A 20269-nucleotide genomic window follows, 5' to 3' on the forward strand; every position below is an offset into this window, starting at 1 on the left:
AGGGGGTCTTATAGAAAGTCCTTTAGTAGATATATAATGTTCAGACAACAAGGGATCACAAAGACCGCCCAGGGGATCCTGTAGAACGTCCTTTAGTATATACTTGATTAACAAAAAATAGGGTATCCTATAGAACGTCTTATAGTAGATATATTATGTTCGGACAACAGCGGAATCTGTAGACCGCCCAGGGGATCCTGTAAAACGCCCTATAGTATATACTTGAATAACAAACAACAGGGGCCCTATAGAACGTCTTATAGTAAATATATTATGTTGAGAAAACAGGGGATCATGTAGACCGCCAAGGGGGTCCTGTAGAACGCCTTCCAGTACATACTTGAAAAACAAACAACAAGGGGTCCTATAGAACGTCTTATAGTAGATATATTATGTTGAGAAAACAGGGGATCCCGTAGACCGACCAGAGGATCCTGTAGAACGCCCTATAGTATATACTTGAAAAACAAACAACAGGGGGCCCTTTGAACGTCTGATAATAGTTATATTATGTTTAGAAAACAGAGGATCCCATAGAGCGACCAGGGGATCCTGTAGAACGCCCTGTAGTATATACTTGAAAAACATACAAAAGGGGATCCTGTAGAACGTCTTGTAGTAGATACATAATGTTGGGAAAGCAGAGGATCACACAGACCGACCAAGGGATCCCGTAGAAAGTCGTCAGTAGATACATGAAAAAACAAATAATAGGATATCCTAAAGAACGTTCTATAGTTTATATATAATGTTCAGACAACAGGGGATCATGTAGAACGTCATTTAGTATATACATGATTAACAAACAATAGGGGATTCGCTAGAACGTCTAATAGTAGATATATTATGTTGAGAAAACAGGGGATCCCGTAGACCGACCAGGGGATCCTGTAGAACGCCCTGTAGTATATACTTGAAAAACATACAAAAGGGGATCCTGTAGAACGTCTTGTAGTAGATACATAATGTTGGGAAAGCAGAGGATCACACAGACCGACCAAGGGATCCCGTAGAAAGTCGTCAGTAGATACATCAAAAACAAACAATAGGGTATCCTAAAGAACGTTCTATAGTTTTTATATAATGTTCAGACAACAGGGGATCCTGTAGAACGTCCTTTAGTATATACATGATAAACAAACAATATAGGAGATCCTATAGAACTTTCTATAGTAGAAATATAAGGTTCAGACAACAGGGGATCATGTAGAACGCCCAGAAGAGCATGTAGAACGCCCTAATAGAACATGTAGCTTCATTATAAACAATTAACAGGGGAAACAAAGACCAGCACCCCCAACCCCACCACTACCACCACCCCCTCACACCTTGTAAAAGAAATGTCTAAGAACGTGTAAGCTACATGGGTTTTTTTTTCAATTTGCCTACATCAAAGTACTCTGTTAAGCGGATAATAACAATATTATTAACTCCAATTATATTCAAAGCCATGGGATCACGTGCATGGGACATTTGCAAGTCTTTACAACATAATTAAGGCACCACTACTGTGTGTCATATATATATGTGAAATATCATATATATCTTAAAAAGGAATATGTATTTGCTTAATGAGGGCACAATGATATATGCTACTGTAATGCGGAACATTTTCCTATTTAAGACACCATTTCACGTTGAACGTGAAATAGTTTCTGACATGAACGTTGCACGAAAAATAAAGACTTTTTGCATGGTGAACCTTTTGTGATTGAGTCACTGTCCTCGTGTATATATGAACTTTTTATTTTACTTAATATTCCCTATTTAGTGTGTACACATTTATGATACAAATAATTTACAGCTTTTAAAAAAGTATATAAAGATATTCTGAATTTTTAAAATGCAAATAAAGGAACAACATCATTGGCCTTACCGCCTTATCATTTCTAATCACGGAAACAAAATTAAATCAATTTCGTTCTTGACCATGTTGACGATCCCTGTCTAGTGTTTGATTAAATTTTTTAAATACTGAGCACGCAAATAAGCATTTGAATCACGAAGCACGTATAAAAATTACATAAGCAGAACATGTTGAACACCTATAGCTGTTTTGCACGACTGAACGTGAAATAAAAAGGTAAAAACACGTTGAACGTGAAATAAAAAAAACGCGATCACGTTCCACGAAAATAACCCTCTACCACTCTCCATGAAAGTTAATGATTTTGCATCGTCTTTTTTAAGATAGTTTTATATGTTAAGAAAATTCTATTTTTAGCATTAGTATTTTCCGAATCATTTAAAAATAGCCTATAAATAGAATATGCATAATTTATGAATCGTGACGTAGGGCGGTCTACGGGATCCCTTCTTCCGCTTACCAATATTTTACAACATTTGATGCGAAGTGGCGGACTCAGAGCTCGAGGGGAGCGTCGAGGAATCCGGGTCCGTCCGCCCTGATTCAACATTGCAACTTGAACACAACAAATATAAATTTGGCAAATATTCTGTATTTAACTTTTTTATATAAGATATACATAAATTTTAATATATATATAATTATATTTCGTTCATTGATGTAACATATACATATCATAAATGAATATAGGGCGAACGAACCCAGGGCGAACGGACTCTCAGGGCGAACAAACTCAGTGCGAACGAACCTAGGGCGAACATGTAATAAGGGCGAACGATCCCGATACCAGCGTAGAGGGCGTACGCCCCCCCCCCCCCCCCTTTTTGCTGGCATTTTTTTTTTTATTATATATAAAATGATTAACAATCAGCCTACACTTCGCGTGAATTTTGCTGTGTATTTAATTTCAATGCGACAGTTCTCCACTCACAGGGGCTTGTTACAATTGCCGGGTTTAATATCCATACGAACCCCTAAAAAAACACAAGGGAGGAAGCTCATTTGCGACAATGCTTCAAATTATTGTTTTAAATTTTTTTTAAGACTTTCACTTACTTTGTGACCTGAATAAATCTGTTCCCACTTGAATTATCTCTTCAATGATATATATGTATTACCTTAAGTAACCTCTATAACTAGTGTAATCCTTCAAACAAACTTGACATTTCTGAAATAGAACGAATCGAGGCCCTATATTTGAATCTATGGAATCTCTTAGAATGAAACTATGAAAAGTTTGCATCACAAAGTCAATATATGCATATTGTCAGGAATTCCAGTTTGCACAAATTCTATAAAAAAAATTACAACAATAATTTGAAGCATTGGACTTTGAAGGTTTTTTTTTAAATATTTCTGTAGTTGTGTACTTGATGAAACTTCTTGAAACTTTTTATCTCGTGTTAGATTATTATGTTTTGTTTTGTACAGTTTGTTCAGGATATTTTTCTTGGTTATGATATTATAACCTTTTTTAAAGTAAGTGATTCGTAAAATAACATTGTTTAGGTGTTTGTCATATTTGCAACTCATCAGAATTCTTGTTATCCTATTTTATGAATTTTCTTGAAACTTTTGTAGTTTCCAGCTTGGAAGTTATCAAATTAAATAAACTTTAACTATTTTTAAAGTTTGATTTATTGTACGATTGAAATCTTCATAGATAGATATTTCTTTATTCTCATTAACTAAATAACATAGTTCAAGAGATGAAAATGTATACAATACAACATATTTTGCATGTGTGAAATATACAAAGATAATGTATATAACCAGAAGGACAGCCTTTCACGGATATATAGTTTATAAATCTACACAATTTTTCTAATAAGACAATATTGACTTAGTTAATACATTTCTAAATTTAAGAATATTAACATTTGTAAATATTTATATCGTTCTTTAAAAAAAAAAAAAGACATAATTCTTAGTCAATATTCACAAAGGTGGCATAGTCTCCTGTCTTGGGACATGTTGCCACCTCCCTGTTTCCACTGGCAAAATATAGTTTATATCAACTAATAAAATGTTTAAAATGATGTGGAATTAGAAAAACTTTTAATGTCCTTTATTTAGTTTGAAATAATTGTATTAAACTAAAATTTCATTGACAAATTTAATATTTCTAATGTTATTAAGTTAACAGTATCATTCCAAACATTTGTTTTTGATAAAAATTAATAAAAATATTTTAATTTTCTTTATTTCTTTCAAATTCATAATAATTTCAACCCTATATTCTCCTTTTTTTCCTATGAAAAAGTGATAAAATGTTGCAATTCTACAAAGATCATTAATTATTTTCAACAGTTAAATATTTATAAAAACAGCTATTGTTATTATATAAACATCTATTGAAATTTTTTTGTTGGTATTCAAGGAATAGGTTACATATAAAATGTTGGCATTCGAGGAAGACACCATACAAACATAGGTGGATCCAGGAGGACGGGGGCACCTTTTTGTGGGGGAAAATGATTGATTATCTGATAGGGATTTACTGAAGCATGACTTAAGGGGGTCCACGGCTCTTATTCATGGCAGACAGTGACCTCTTGCAAAAAGTTTTGGATCCGCAAATGACAAAATACTTTTTTACCATTATTACAATAGGGATGAATCCCTAGTTGACATTTTTTTTTTAACAAGGTGGTTCACAGATTGTATTGAATTTTATGTAACATTTCAGAGAGAACCTCTTTAAACTTGTCATTACCAAGTTATGGTACTTATCCATTGAGGCATGCAGACAGGTAAGGTACTTAATGAAAAACTACATTTTCACCGAATCTAATGGAACAAAATGGACACTTCCGAGTATACGAAAATTTGGTTGACATCGAGATGAAAAAGAATTTAAATAAAGGAATCTGAGACTTTGAATAACAGTGCATTATATCAACTCATTTGTGTCATCTATATGCAATACAATAGTTTCAACATCTGCATGAAAAAATACAACCAAGAAAAAAGAACACTTCAAGTTAAGCATGTAAAGAAGAAAACTAAAGTGATTTGACTTTTCAAATGTTATAGCTTGCTTAACAGGCATAGTTCTATCTATGGAGCATAGGGTTGATAAAAAATGAAAACTGAAAATTATAAAAAAAAAAAAAAATTGATTCCTAAAAAAGAAGGTATCTATGATCTTTTAACGCGGCTAGTTGTCATTCAGTCGGAAAACAAATTGCCAAACGATAAATCTGGAAACACGAACAAGTTGTCGTATCCTAGGCCAAAATGCGATTCTCAGTACAAAATGCTGTCACTATCATAGTCTCAAAAAAAGTTAGGAAAAAGAATAAAAACCGTCGAATACATGTATCTGGGAAGCGGGACCTCGGAGGGCGATCAACCGCGAAATTTCTGGTTCCATGTGCACACTTTTAACGTATAGCACAACATCTCGTCTTTGTTTGCTAATTGTTAAGATAAAATATAAAGCAATATCCATCTCAACATTGTTTCATTAGCGGTTAATCTCATCACATCGGTATAAATGTTTTAAATTAAAGGATTTCATACCTTGAATTTATTTTCCATGTTTTCATCTCCTTTCTCTCCGTTTCGTAGGTTCTCAAATTTGCATGCGATATGATACAAAGCGATCAAGGGAATATTTTGTGATAACTTTAACTAGCTTATATGCAATGTAGGGTTAATTTCGAGTAAAGTTGATTGTTCCATGTTTGATTTTTGATGTATTTTTTTGTTTGTTCATAAGGCCGAAAGTATCTTTCTATCTTAAGTCATTGGTTATTTTCGTACAAATTGAAATGAACATCAAATGACAGACTGCAATTAACAGGACCCCAAGTTCATGGCTTGAGACAGGGTTAAAAAGCCAAAATCTCCATTTGTATATATTTCAAGGAAGAAATTAATTCGTAAATACCATTCTCAGTCGAATCAAGGACTTCCGCGACACGACTATTTTATGTCATTAATAAGTTGATAAACTCAGTTACTCGTTCTTTTATATAATTTGTTGTTATACTGATTTTTAATAAACATCTCAATAATTTGTTATTATACTGATTATCAATAAGGGTCACAACATTCCTTTTAAATCATATATATTATGCCATAAATCGTTGTAAACTTTTATTCCTACTAGTCTGCCATCGCATATCAATTGAAAAGTGGTATTCAGTTATTATGAACATGGAATTTTTGTATCCATATATATCCAAACTTGTACTTTATATATCTATTTGAACAATTGTCTTGTGTTTGATAATCCTGCAAACAAACCCCTATTTTCATGCTTCATTGTATTTTCCTTAGCCGTTGCAACCAAGGCATCGTTATGCTAGCTGCGGACTGTAGCTCTTATATATAATATATAGATCCTATATGATATTTTTTACTATTTGCGGATATCATAAAAAATATCATAAGGACATAAGAGCTATGGCTCGACAGCTATCGTTATGTTGACCAAAAAAAATATATAGGTTTGAGTATTTTGTTTGATTTGTTAATTAACAATTGGAAATCTCATTTTTATTTAATTCACATACCACTGTTTGAGAACAATTAAATGTGCAATTGCAATTGAAGAGTTGCTTCAAAATTACTGTGTACATGTATTTCAAACGGAGTTTTATACACTATCCAACATAAATGATCATGATGCATGCCTAATCATATTCCTGACAGTGTAATTTCCTTAAGGTGTAAATGTGTAATACGACTAATCACAATACGTCACATCCGAAAGAGGGTTGAAAAATACTCTTGAATCTGATATATATATAGTTGTAGGAAATTAATTCTACATTCATTGCATTAAAAAAGTCATTAACATACATCTAGCTTGGTGTTTCAAAGCACAATTTTGTTTTTATTTGACGTTTCTATGGAATATTTTGGAAACTTGAGGTTACATGGTTACTCAAACTTTTAAACACAGGAAAACAAAAAGGTTCCAGTGATGGTTATTTTCTTATAGCAATGCAATGTTAACTTAGATGAAATTTTGTCTATATTACTGGACATGATAAAACTAAACTCATACCAATTATTTCTTTATTTGAAAAAAAAACATAAATTCTGCACAATTTTTTGAAAAATGACAATTTAACAAAGACTAATTGAGGACATCAATGGTAATAATACACCTTAAGACATGTCAATTTCTAAAGGAAAAATCCATACTAAAATTTAAAATAAAAGAAACGAAGAGGGGATGCCTTATTGTTAATTTTCCTTTTGTTAGACGACGATGTTGCTTTGGCTCCTTCATACGGTGTTTATATATCCCAACCCGTTCGTTATGCATGCCCGTGTTTGGAATGAAGTCAAAGATTTAAACGAACGGAATCAATGCATTACTGGTAAATCATTTAGTCAGGGATTTCGTTATTATGAATGACTTAAAACTTTTAATAAATTCTTTCAAAGATACAAAGATTTAATTTTTTGAAAAGTGCAAAATTAACACAAATCAATGATGGTAATGCGCCTTAAAAATCAATTAGAATAGGTCTGGTCTGTATCAATCTGTTGCCAACTTTCGTTGTATTTAGTTCTATCAATTCTTATGTCAGGAGTTTCCAATATTCACCAGAAAAATATCAATGTCATTCACACTCTCTCTGGACTTGAAATATTAAATTGAGATTAATCCATAATATTTACAAAGCCTGACATTTTGAAAGATCAAACATTTATTTTTAAGTAAATGATTGCCCAATTATATTCAATCATGTGAAAATGGCAATATTTACCACCCGTTATTTCATTCGTTTAACAATAAAAAATAACATTATTTGGTATCTGCGTATTGAATCCATTATAGCTATAAAATAATAATTGTATACGTTATGCAATGACTCTAATTGTATGTCCGTCTTTTATTGTTATTCTGTACATGTATCCTTTAGAATATATATTCCTCTTCGAACTGATTTTAAAGATAATTGAAATATTTACTATCAACCATAACTAACGATGAATGTATTCGGAAATGGACATCTTGTGATAATGAAACTGCAATAGAGTGATAATGTTTATTTTAATTTAAAATTCGTTGTATCAGCAGTATGATGTAGTCACGATTTATTCATATAATAAATTATATGATCAATGTTCCCAAGTAACAAAATGATTCGAATATGTTGTTAAATCTTCGAAACTTCATATTCTTATCATAGGTAATGTAAAATACGTTTCATTTGCAAACTGCAAAAGCAATAGTTAATTGTATCATAATATCAGTGAAAATTATGTCTTATATAACGACAGCAGCAACTTTTGCACTTTTTATACATTTTGTGGCAAGCTTTGAATTGATTTCACAAAAATTTGACAAAGAAACAGACACACGAATTATTTCAAGTGGAGCATCAATGGTGACAACAAAAGCGAAATCTGGATTCGAATGTGCTATCACGTGTACAAATGATGATAACTGCTGTTCCTGTAGCTATAACAAAGACTTGGAACAATGTCAGCTTTCTTGTTCATGCAGTCCTACAATGGAACTCCATAACGGAACATTTACATTTATAAAGACTCCTCAACCAGGTATTGATTTTACAAATGGTTTTAATTTGAGTATATATGTTTATAACTGCACTTTAAACTAATTCTTCTATTTATATCTATATTTATCTTTAGATCGCTTATTTGACCGTCGACAGTCTTTGTTGGTCAGCTCAATAGTTAATTTGATGGCGTCTAGACTAAACGATACACGACTTTTTATAATAAGAATGAACGTTTTACTATGAAATAAATCAAATATGAGAATTTGACAGCCAATGACCTTTAACCAAACTCAATATTAAATCAAGGGTTTCATCATTTTTTAACTATCCCCGGAAAATATTTTGTCATAACTTTTTAAATGTTTTTAACTTATTGTCTTACAAAGAAAACTTAAACACGAAAAAGAAAAAGAAAAGGCATACAACAAGACCTAACGATATTTCATTTGTTTTGTCCGTTGTATATTTGTCATGCGTAAATACGCCTCTTTATACACACATTGTTTTGGAATTCATCAGGGTAATATTCGGTTACTGGTAATCGACACTAGCGGGATTACCAGCATATGTTTTAATAAAAGAAATGATTAAGGAACTACAATTTAAATTTTCACAGGCAATGATAACCGTTGATTAATTTATCTTTTAGATCATTTTTGGTTGTATGGTTACTCACATGTCTTTGTATTCATTCATATATGATTTACAAATGTTTAGATTTAAGCGTTCGTAATAAAGGTAAATCAAGCATGATGTTTCAGACATTATAAAGCTCGATTTCCATTTCAGTGCAAAATAATGCATTTTTTTAAACAATTTACTGTACACAATGTTTATTCATATTTCAATTAGCTGTAAATTAAACTATGATTGTTTTAATGCCAATTCAGATTGCCTCTTTCTTGTAAAATTTTTACTTTAATTTTGCCTTCCATTACACGGTCTTATTTATATGAAAAAAAAAATGAAATGAAAATACCAAACTGAAAGTGATAAACATTAATGTCTGGTACATCATACAGACAATGGTAGACTAAACCTTCCACCTATATGCCAGTTGTTTATAGTTCCGTTATATTGGCAAAATTGGCTGAGAAACCTAAAACCTGAATTGTTGTTGTTTTTTTTTAAATTTTTTTTTATAGCAAACACGAATTAGAAAATTTATTTTTATGTAGGACGTTTTTCATTCTAAACGAAAATAATTCTAGCCAAAGAAAAGAGAGTTTTAGATTATATTATATTTTACATCTCATATTCTATAATATACAACAACGATTTATTTATTTATTTTTTGATTTGGTTAATTGATTGATTGACTTATTATCTGTTTGTTAATTAATAAATCTACTCGTAATTTACGTCTTGTTTTAGTAAAAGAAAAATCGGAAACAGAATTCATTGTCAATTTTTGAATGACTTAAACGGAACATTATTTTGTCAAAATGTGATATTGTTTAAACTTTATTGGTGATGCACTATATCACATGGTCACATTTTCTAATTTACCAGCAGTCTTTATTTACAGATGACCTTTAATTTTATTACACATTTTCATACCTATCAAGAACTTTTCCACACAAAGCAACCGAAACATGGCATGCCATCAAATGAAACTTTAGTGACACATTCGTATGCGCATTATTTATAAAATACATTGGAAATTGTGTTTAGATAGCTCTGATAACCAATTATCACCGGCTTAGTATATATCTAGGATTTTGATTGGTTAACGCACGTCTTTACAAAACCCATAGCCCCTGGGTGTTGCTAACCCATAGCCCCGGACGTTGCTAACCATTATCCCGGGGAACTTCACGCAAGTTTTCCTTACTTCCATGATCGCTCCTTGTGAAATATTGAATTCTGTAGATTATCCATGATGTTTGTAATTAAATATTTAATTCATTAACGATTTTGTCCTATAATGCCGATCATTTACACTCATTTCATTAAATGCATCACTTGACTGCCACATTTTCAAGGAATGGGACTACTGACCTAGCTATGCAAATTACCCACGTTGACGTCACACCATCTATGGCGTAACGCTCACAACATTGGGCGCCAAATTTGACTCAATCTAGTTTCTCTGTCTCCGTATTTAAAACGCCTTATATTTGACTACCTGTAGGGTTCTACCAAAGGTAGTACCCTACACCCCGTAAAAAATATGTAAAAGTTCCAAATTTCAATTAAACTTTTTTAGAGAATGAAAAAAACGTTATTTTCGCGTTACACTTTGTACCCGAGTTTCCATAAAACTCGCCCTATTCGGACTAAGACCGGGGATAAATTCGGTATTTACGTTCATATCCGTAGATATGGATATTTTAATACCCTTCAGTACCCTGTACACCCTTCGGCTACGCCTCATGGTGTACTGGGGTACTTCAGGGTGTTAAAATATCCATATCTACGGATATGAACGTAGATAACTTATAATATCAACATTAAAAAAAATATGTAATATGTATGTACTGTTCCTAGAAACTGTCGTTGAGATTGATGTAAAAAGAGAATAAACAACAAAACAAGCGTATTATAATGCTTTAATTCCAAGAAATAGTTTTCAGTGTTCCAGTAACGGACTGTAGTGAATTGCCAGCTGGAACAAAAAGTGGAGTGTATTGTATCCAGCCTGAAAAGGGATATGACATTGCTGTTTACTGTGACATGGACATTGATGATGGGGGATGGACTGTAAGTTATTTAAAAGTAGAATTTGGTGCGACTGTCTCATACAAGTGAGAGGTTTAGCTAGCTATAAAACAAGGTTTAATCCACCATTTTCTATTTAAAAAATGCCTGTACCAACTCAGGAATATGACAGTTGTTGGCCATTCGTTTGATGTGTTTGAGGTTTTGATTTGGCATTTGATCTTCCGTTTTGAATTTTCCTCGGAGATCAGTATTTTTGTGATTTTACTTTTTGTTATACCTTGCTTGAAAAGAATAGAAACCACATATAAAAAAATGTTCTGGGTTTAATTAACAGACATATTATGCACGAATTTTTTTACGATTTTGAAATATCTTATTTTTTGTTTTAGAATACCACATTTATGAAGATTTTTTTTTGCAAATTTTTAATGTTTTTTTTTTTAATTTAAAGTAGTTACTGTAACGATTGGTGGATATTTGGTACTACGCAATTTTATGAACATGGGGGTTGTGATTTACGTTTATTTTTCTCCCTGTTTTTTTCTACATTTTTCATAAATGTTCTCATATTCAAAAATAATTGAGTAAGATCACAAACTTTAAGTTTAAATATTGGGTAGAAAGTTATGTTTCAGTTTGAATTAACAACATATCTTTGTACTAGAGTTTATCTATTATATACACAGACTGTAAGTTAAAGAGCAAAACCAAATTGAATATAGTAATGTTTAAAAGTCAGGAAAATGGCAATTTTTATCTCACAGTTCGTTTGCTTGTGTGTTGCATTGTCGGTTTTTTTTTTGTTGCACTTCAGTGTATCTGTTGTTTCGTTGTTTTCCTCTTATATTTGATGTGATTCCCTCAGTTTTTGTTTGTAACCCGGATTTGTTTTCTCTCGATCGATTTATATGACTTTCGAACAGCGGTATACTACTGTTGCCTTTTTTAAAATGCTACTTGAGGCAATTATTATTATGTCAGAGGTAAATTGTATAACAAAATGAATAAAGATCTCCTAAACTGATGTCCTAGTCTGGCGTCTATTCAAAGACTAGCCTTGAAATTAAATTTCGAATTAACACAGAAATACCTGAAAACGAAAAGGTAGACTAGGCTATTCCGAAATTTCTCTCTTAAAACGTATTATAATTTGTTAATTTTCCAAACAGATTTAACTTGCATTTTCTTATTATTAATTAAACAGGTAGTATTTATTTGGTCTATGAAATATTGTTTAAATATCTTACTTTATCAGACAATCCAGAGAAGATATGACGGCACTGTGGACTTCTATCGGTATTGGGAGGATTACAAATCTGGATTTGGAGACATAGCTGGTGAACATTGGCTTGGTATGTGACTTAACATAAAATTATTACCCCTTAAACCCGAATAGTCAATGTTTGGCTATGTAGATGTCTTTTTAGCACTCAACACCTGCATATTTTGAGACATTTTAGATGAAACTCATGCAAACCATTGCTAAGTTAAAGCATACTGATAATATCTGATTAATAAATTTTTCCAATCCGCAATACAAAATCAAAAACAAGTCTCCATAATACATTACGTCTCAAACTATGTTTGAACTGATGATCGAGATTATATATAAAAAAAGGACTTATTATAATGAGTATACAATATGTGTTCATTAAACCTTTGTCAGATAACAAGTGCCACAAACTGTGTGGGAAGCAATATTTACCAAAAAGACACGTTTTTTAAAAGAAATCAATAGAAATACTAAAACAAAACGAACATTAAATTCCGCCAGTATTTGGTATAATTGAGAATGGAAATGGGGAATGTGTCAAAGAGATAACAACCCGACCAAAGAGCAGATACAAAAACGAAGGTCACCAATGGGTCTTCAATGCAGCGAAAAATCTCGCACCCGGAGGCGTGCTTCAGCTGACCCTTAAACAAAAAAGTATACTAGTTCATTGATAATGGACGTCATACAAAACTCTTCACATATTTACAATGACAAGTAATGAAATAGAATCTCTCATTTCATTTAAACATCATAAGGGTTTCGAAGATTTTTCATCATGCAAATTCTTTGATTCAAGGTATACATGTCTGTATTTTCTTTAAAAAAAAATATACAGAGATGAAGTTTAATACTTATTTTAACTGAAACTTTACTTTTAATAAAAAAAACATAGATTGGTTTTTTAATTTCATTAAAAATAATTACTGAGAATGTCTTTCCAAACTATATAATAAACACATGAAACAAACAGCTTAATTTATGACCTAGTGTCAAAATGGGTAACAGATTGATTGTAACACCAATTAATTAGTGTTTTGTGACAATGTAATGCTTTTCTAATATCAATCTCTTTATGCAGGAAAATGTATGAACTTAAACGAAACTAAATAAGAACTTAATCAGATATCCAGTGTTGTCATGTTCATTTATAATTGTAATTGGTCTATTTTATTAAACTCTATCTGGGGCAATTAGGCTTTATCTCTGAATTCCCTCTTGTTTTAATGTTTAAATAGATAGAAAATAGAAAATAGATATTTAAATTATAATTTTCTTAGTTAATCAACAAATTTTAAATTCATTATTAATTAAAAAATCTCAAACAATCTGCTAATGACATATAGAGTGTGAAAAAAGTAATGCCATGTAATGCAATAAATTACTCAACTTTTTGCTCAAATAATGCATTAAATTGCAATTAAATGTAATGCAAATTTACTGCATGACACATTACAACTACAATTAATTACAATCTAGCATTACCCAATGTCTGGTCTAATCTGTAGGAAATTGGTGTCCAGTTCAAAGGTACAAAGTATGTCTAGTTGCAAAGTTTTCGTAAATGAGTATCTATGCATTTTTTCAGGGAATGATAATTTGAATGTCATTCTTCGACAAGGATATTACGAAGTGCGATTTGACCTTGAAGACTTTACAGGGGATACATCGTATGCTATGTATGATACATTGCATGTTGGGGATGAGAGTACAAACTATCGTATCTTTCTGGCGGGTTACACTAATGGAACAGCAGGTAAAACAGATTAAAACCAATACTTTCCTCTGAACAGGACTGCCCCATATACCCTTTTATCACATATCTTCCATAACTTAATACCTAGTTTTATTGTTGAATACAAAAAACTGAAATGATCTTATACTATTTTAAATGAATCTGATAATCTATTAAAACGAAAATATGAATTAGGAAATATTTATCTCTATGTATAGAAAAAATAAACCAATTTATAATTGGAGATTTAATCATTCAAGAAAAAATTAGATTTTATAACGTTTCATTTCGATTCGATGTGGTATCTATAGAAATGTAATTTTTTGTTGAAAGATTAAATGTGCAAACATTTCTAAAAAATAATGATTATACCTGTATTTTCAGCTAATGTATGAACATTTTTTCCTAAATCTGTGACATTGCTCATTTACCGTATTTCGACCGAAAGTGAGGTTACATTTAGTTATTATATCAACATGATTTTCAAAAACCAAAAAAAGGCAACAGTAGTATACCGTTTATAAAAACTGTATAAGAGTATTTATACATCGGTTTCTTCTATATGTTAATAATTATCTTTTGATGTAACATGTCTTCTGATTGGCTGAACATTTTTTCCCCCATCAACTCATAGACATAATTTTGTGACCGTGACAAAACGTTTCTTTCATAATTACCTCCTTTGAAATTGAATGTATATCTTATTAAAAAAAGACTGATAATCGAATGAACCCAAAAGATGCAGCACACTTTTTAAAAAAAATCGCTACGCCGGTATTAAATTTGCACCACATTTTTTTTACATTTTTTTTTCACAGACAGGAAAATTTTTACAGTCATTCGTAAAAACAAACAAAGGAAATATGGCTTTATTTTACTATAACGTGTATGTATATAAACATGATCAAGGGACGAATTCAGGCATTGCACTTAATATACAAATAAAATTGTGAATGGAAATGGGGAATGTGTCAAAGAGACAACAACTCGACCATAGAACAGACAACAGCAGAAGGTCACCAACAGGTCCTCAATGCAGCAAAAAATTCCCGCACCAGAGGCGTCCTTCAACTGGCCCCTAAACAAACATATATACTAGTTCAGTGATAATGAACGCCATATTAAACTCCAAATTATACACAAGAAACTAAAATTAAAAATCATACAAGACTAACAAAGGCCAGAGGCTCCTGATTTGGGACAGGCGCGAAAATGCGGCGGGTTTAAACATATTTATGAGATCTCAACCCTCCCTCTATACATCTAGCCAATGTAGAAAAGTAAACGCATCACAATACGCACATTAAAATTCAGTTCAAGAGAAGTCCGAGTCTAATGTCAGAAGATGTATCAAAAGAAAATAAACAAAATGACAATACTACATAAATAACAACAAAATACTAGTAGTTAACTGACATGCCAGCTCCAGACTTCAATGAAACTGATTGAAAGATTAAGTCTTTATCATATGAATATCAGGCACAATCAATTTCCGTTAGGGGTTTAGTAACATACCATGATAGCATATATGAGAAAAACATAACCCGTGTCATGCCAACAACTGATTTTTAAATAAATGTGTTTAGATCCGATGCAAAGACCCTATAAGTGAATCAATATTAAAACCAAAATATGCAGAGACTTGAATACACTAATACTGACTAATTTGAACAGAAAGAATAACCAATAATAACTTTTGAAATAAATATTTATACAGTTACAATTACCGTTTTGATATAATGAATGTATATAAACAGTTTCAAGTATATATTATACATTATTGTTGCATAAATACTTTTAAGTTAACTATACTGGAAGCCTTTACTTTCAAATATTCGATTTTGAGACTTTCCACGTTATGAGCAATCAACCTGAACGCTTCAGGCACATACAGGTCTGATATAATGATTTTTATATGTTTTTTTTTGTTTGGCTCGTCATAATATTGCAGATTAAGTAATACAAAAAGTGTTGAATAACGATGTATCCGATTAATCATGCTAACATGTTACTTGTTGCAAAGTTTATCCAATTATTTTTGCAAAGAATACCACTCAAGCGGATGCTAGGGGCCTTTTTAAACTTGCAGCGAGCTGAGAGTTTGTTTGCATCATGCTGAAGGTCTCGATGTGATTTTGAGATAAAGAACAGCAATTAAAGCGTTGTTCCTTTGCTCTTTCTGTTTTTTTTCTTCTGTTGTGTATATAGTAATGTTGTGTTCTGGTTAGTTATCCCATAACTTTGTTTTTCGATTTGCAGGTAATGCAATGGCGGATTTGAACCCTTTATTGAATCATATGTTTACAACTCGTGACAGGGACAACGATTTTAGCTCGGACTTCAACTGTGGTATTAAAACAGAAAGTGGTTGGTGGCATAATGAATGTACATCTGCCAATATCAATGGTGATTATGGAGAGATGTATAATAGTACTGCGAAAATGCATTGGAAAACATGGAAACCAAATGCGCTAAAACAAACAAGAATGATGATCAAACCAAGTAGAGTTGTAGGATAAAATATTTAGCCTTCAATTTGATTGGTTAGTAATTGTGTTATTTATTGCAGATATCTGTCATAATTATTCATTTGATATTGCATTTTTATTCAAATAGACCGATTCATATATTCAAACTTTCTCCTGAGAGTGTGTGATATTTCTGTTTATAATCAAGCAATAAAACTCACTGAATTATGAATTTATGCTTTGATTTAATATTTTATTTTTTGAAAAATCAGAGCAGTGATATGGAATCATTGTTACGACTTCCTGGGAATTCGAAATTTCTCCACAAGCGATCTTTTACGGTAAATAATGGAGAAGGATTTATCTTTTTTGTATACTTATCTGACTTTTCATACTTAAGATATTCTTCGTATCTGTTTACAGATAGTTTTAGTACTTGTGTAACAGTTGTATTGTATTCTCTCTCTCTCTCTCTCTCTCTCTCTCTCTCTCTTTTTTTTTCTTTATATTGGGTATGTTGAATAACTTGCAAGAAAAGTTCACTACATGTCAATAAGACAGCAACATAACACCAAAACAAATGATAACTAGATGTCAGTATGACTAATTTATATAGAACATATTCAATAGAGCAGTGTTGGTTCATTAAAATTATAAAATGAACTCATAGAATGCGTTATATCATGTAAACGATACATCGCTCACCATTGTGTCTATTATTTGAACTCTTGTTGATACGTCTTTCCGAAGTTTTGTATACTAGTAATCAATTAAGCCCTTTTGGTAGGGGCATCGAATCACCACATTACTATCTTGACAGATTGACAAGAACAGGTCAAAAGTAAGAATTCTAGAGATAGTGGATTCAAATGATGAAATTATATCTTTAAACAAAATCGCATCGACTTCAGCATGTTCAGGATACAGGCACTGATCACGAACTTGAAGCGGGGGGGGGGGATGTTTACTACACTACAGAACTTGAGTTTTCTTGTTATACCAAACCATATGTTGCTCAATAAATGGCACACTTTTTGTTCATCCGGCATATGGTTACTCTAAATAAACTTTTAATTAGTTTAATTGTTTAATCACAGATCGTATCTTCCCGTTTTGCAATTGCTCTATCACCCCTTGCATCTATTCCAGCGTCTTATCATGTGCGTTGGTAAAGTTTTGTGATCTTAATAAAGCTGTTTGGTGGTATTTTTTTGTTTGTTTGTGAGATTAACATTCACCATTTGCTTTACACAATTCTGAACGTGGTTTTTTTTAACAAACTGTCCTGGGTTGTTGTCAGTAGCGAACTCCACGCAACATTTGCAATAAATTTCGTCCTTTGAAGTTGAATAGACAATACGTGGGTAAAAGTGCAGCCACGCATATAAGAGGCATCTTTTTAACTCGTACATTTCACATTTATGAAAAAGGAAAACAACTAGGTGGATTCCAGTTTTCATTTAGAATGCCATACATTTGAGCACTAGGTACAGATGTGGAAATAAAGTTTGCAATATCCTTAGATTCAGCAAGTATCATTTTCTAAAAAAAATCTTATATATGATAGGGTGAAAAAGTTTTTTTTTTCAAATCAAGCTAACAAAAAACGTCGTTTTGATCATAAAACCAACAAATTAATAAAATATAGGGATACCTGCCTTTGATTGTCTTAAGTAAATCCTTTGATCCTCTAATTATCAAGTTACCCTCAGGCCTATGTAATTATGACATGTGTAAATTAAAAGGAGTGTAGCGACAACACTATTCCGTGCTAGATATTCAATTTATAGTAAAGATAACATTAAAACAAGAAATGGTTAATACAAAAATTATTTTAAGATTTTCAAACCCCCCTATATCCGCTAGTGGGATAGTGTATTGTACTAAACATTCCATTTGATAACTATAAATTTGATTGTTTATTATCCGTATTTGAAAAACTAAGGCACATTTGAACTTAATAAAATTGAGAATCGAGTCTTAGTAAATGAAATACGTATGTCACTAAATGTCTAGCTAGAAACCATTTTTTACACACATATTCATTTGTTTTGAAATGCCTTGAGAAGTCAATAATATATATAAAAACAAACCAAACACAAATGAAAAATCCGTACTGGTTACAAAAATATCAACACTCGTCTATTCGTCATCATGAGATGTTTGACCGTTATGGAACATTGACTTGACTTACGACGACGGATATGTTCTAATCCCCTCGAGCTCCCCTTTGGTAAAAATGTGACCAACCGACAGGTTCATACTTACACGAGGAACACGACGGATGCCTACCCATTTAGATCACGTTTCCGAGCTAACCTCTGGGTTTTTTGTTGTTGCTCAACCTTTAGTTTTCTATGTTGATTTTATGTTTACTGGCATTTTCGACTTCTAAGTTTGAATATCCGTTGACATGTTTCGCCTTTCTTCAGAATACAAAATCAGATAAAAAGGAACGGATAATCTACAGAAAAGATAGAAAAAGAAGGAATCGACATAACTGTATTTCTAATTTTGAATCTATAACTAATTCCTCTACACCATGCGACAACCAACTTATGTCATAAAAATTTTAAATACTATATTTATATCAATGTGGAAGCCTCTATAAAGGGACTAGTGTAGTACAAAATATGTATTTCCAAATAATTCTGTCGATAGATGATTGCTATATTTGATTTTGTATAAATTGAAAGATTTAATACAAGATAGTTAAATAATTCTGGTAGTCATCGAAAATGTTTCTATTTTGATATCGCACTTTGGTGGAATTAGAACATGATTTTTTCAAAGAATTTAAATAAATATTTAGGATTTTTTGTTAATAAAAAATAACGTAACATGTGTGTTTCTTTTCTTTCATTCTTATTTAGTGTTTATGAGGTGTCAGAAACTGTCAGCTGCAAGCTTGTTTTAACGGGGAAACTCGAAATACATTTAAGACTTTAACTGATTATAAATTTCTATCCAGCTTTCAAATCGTCTCAAATTGGCCGATTCTGTACCCTCATCTAACCTCGTCCGTAATACATAGTTTTCCATTACTGATCTCATGTAAAGAAAGGGAATACAGTGTTAAAAATATTAACACTAGCAGTAAATAGTTCAGCCTACGGCGAAGAAATGTAAGGCGTTGACACATATCACATATCATATTACAGCCGAGGGATATAAGGATAGTAGTGGATTCTACCGGGGATTGCCGAATTTAAAACGTCCCTTCCTGATAACTTAATTATGATTACCAAAAAAAATTACAAAAATTCGATTTTCTGCGTTAAAAGATGGAAGATAGAGTTATATAACTTTGTGAATGTGTTTATTTCTTATATTATGATGATCAAATTTAGATAAATAGTAAACAATCTCGCGAATTTAATATCGTGTAAGGGCAACGAAATGAAAATATGTAAAACAGTTAAAAAAAAATCCAACTGCTTGATTAGTTTACAAAATTAAAAACAAATATGGTATTCAGCAAGAAACGACAATGTAAACACAGAGTAACAGCGGCTAACTTCTTCATAATGTGGCGGGGAAAACCTTTTTTGCAAGCAGACTACCTGGAAGGGTAATGGTATGGCACAACATAAAACAAACTGTCAAAAATCAATTTGAAAAGACTTGATACAAATCACACATCAACAATTAAGAAAACAACTACCTCTCTAGGGGAACCTCCAGCTACTGAAAGATAGTTCGACGGAAATAACAAGTAAACATAAACAAGACTAAGTATCAAATTCATCTAGTAATCAAAGACTCCAT

At 31.8% G+C, this 20269-nt stretch overlaps 1 protein-coding gene across 1 annotated transcript; it reads left to right on the forward strand.

Annotated features, from left to right (window-relative positions):
- Window positions 1–7966: 7966 nt before the first annotated feature.
- LOC134697092 (fibrinogen-like protein A) lies at window positions 7967–16727 on the forward strand. The gene is made up of 5 exons (XM_063559129.1): window positions 7967–8398; window positions 10931–11064; window positions 12281–12377; window positions 13887–14054; window positions 16293–16727. The coding sequence occupies exons 1-5, from the start codon at window positions 8098–8100 to the stop codon at window positions 16550–16552; spliced, it is 960 nt and encodes a 319-aa protein (XP_063415199.1). The 5' UTR covers window positions 7967–8097; the 3' UTR covers window positions 16553–16727.
- Window positions 16728–20269: the final 3542 nt, after the last annotated feature.

Source organism: Mytilus trossulus, chromosome 14 (assembly GCF_036588685.1).
Source record: "Mytilus trossulus isolate FHL-02 chromosome 14, PNRI_Mtr1.1.1.hap1, whole genome shotgun sequence".
Taxonomy (NCBI): Eukaryota; Metazoa; Mollusca; class Bivalvia; order Mytilida; family Mytilidae; genus Mytilus; species Mytilus trossulus.

Excerpts from the sequence above, each read along its gene's own strand:
- LOC134697092 (XM_063559129.1), top strand. The coding sequence starts at position 8,098 with ATGTCTTATATAACGACAGCAGCAACTTTTGCACTTTTTATACATTTT. Across the intron at positions 11,065-12,280 it reads TTGATGATGGGGGATGGACT|ACAATCCAGAGAAGATATGA; the intron begins GTAAGTTATTTA and ends TTACTTTATCAG. Across the intron at positions 12,378-13,886 it reads AGCTGGTGAACATTGGCTTG|GGAATGATAATTTGAATGTC; the intron begins GTATGTGACTTA and ends GCATTTTTTCAG.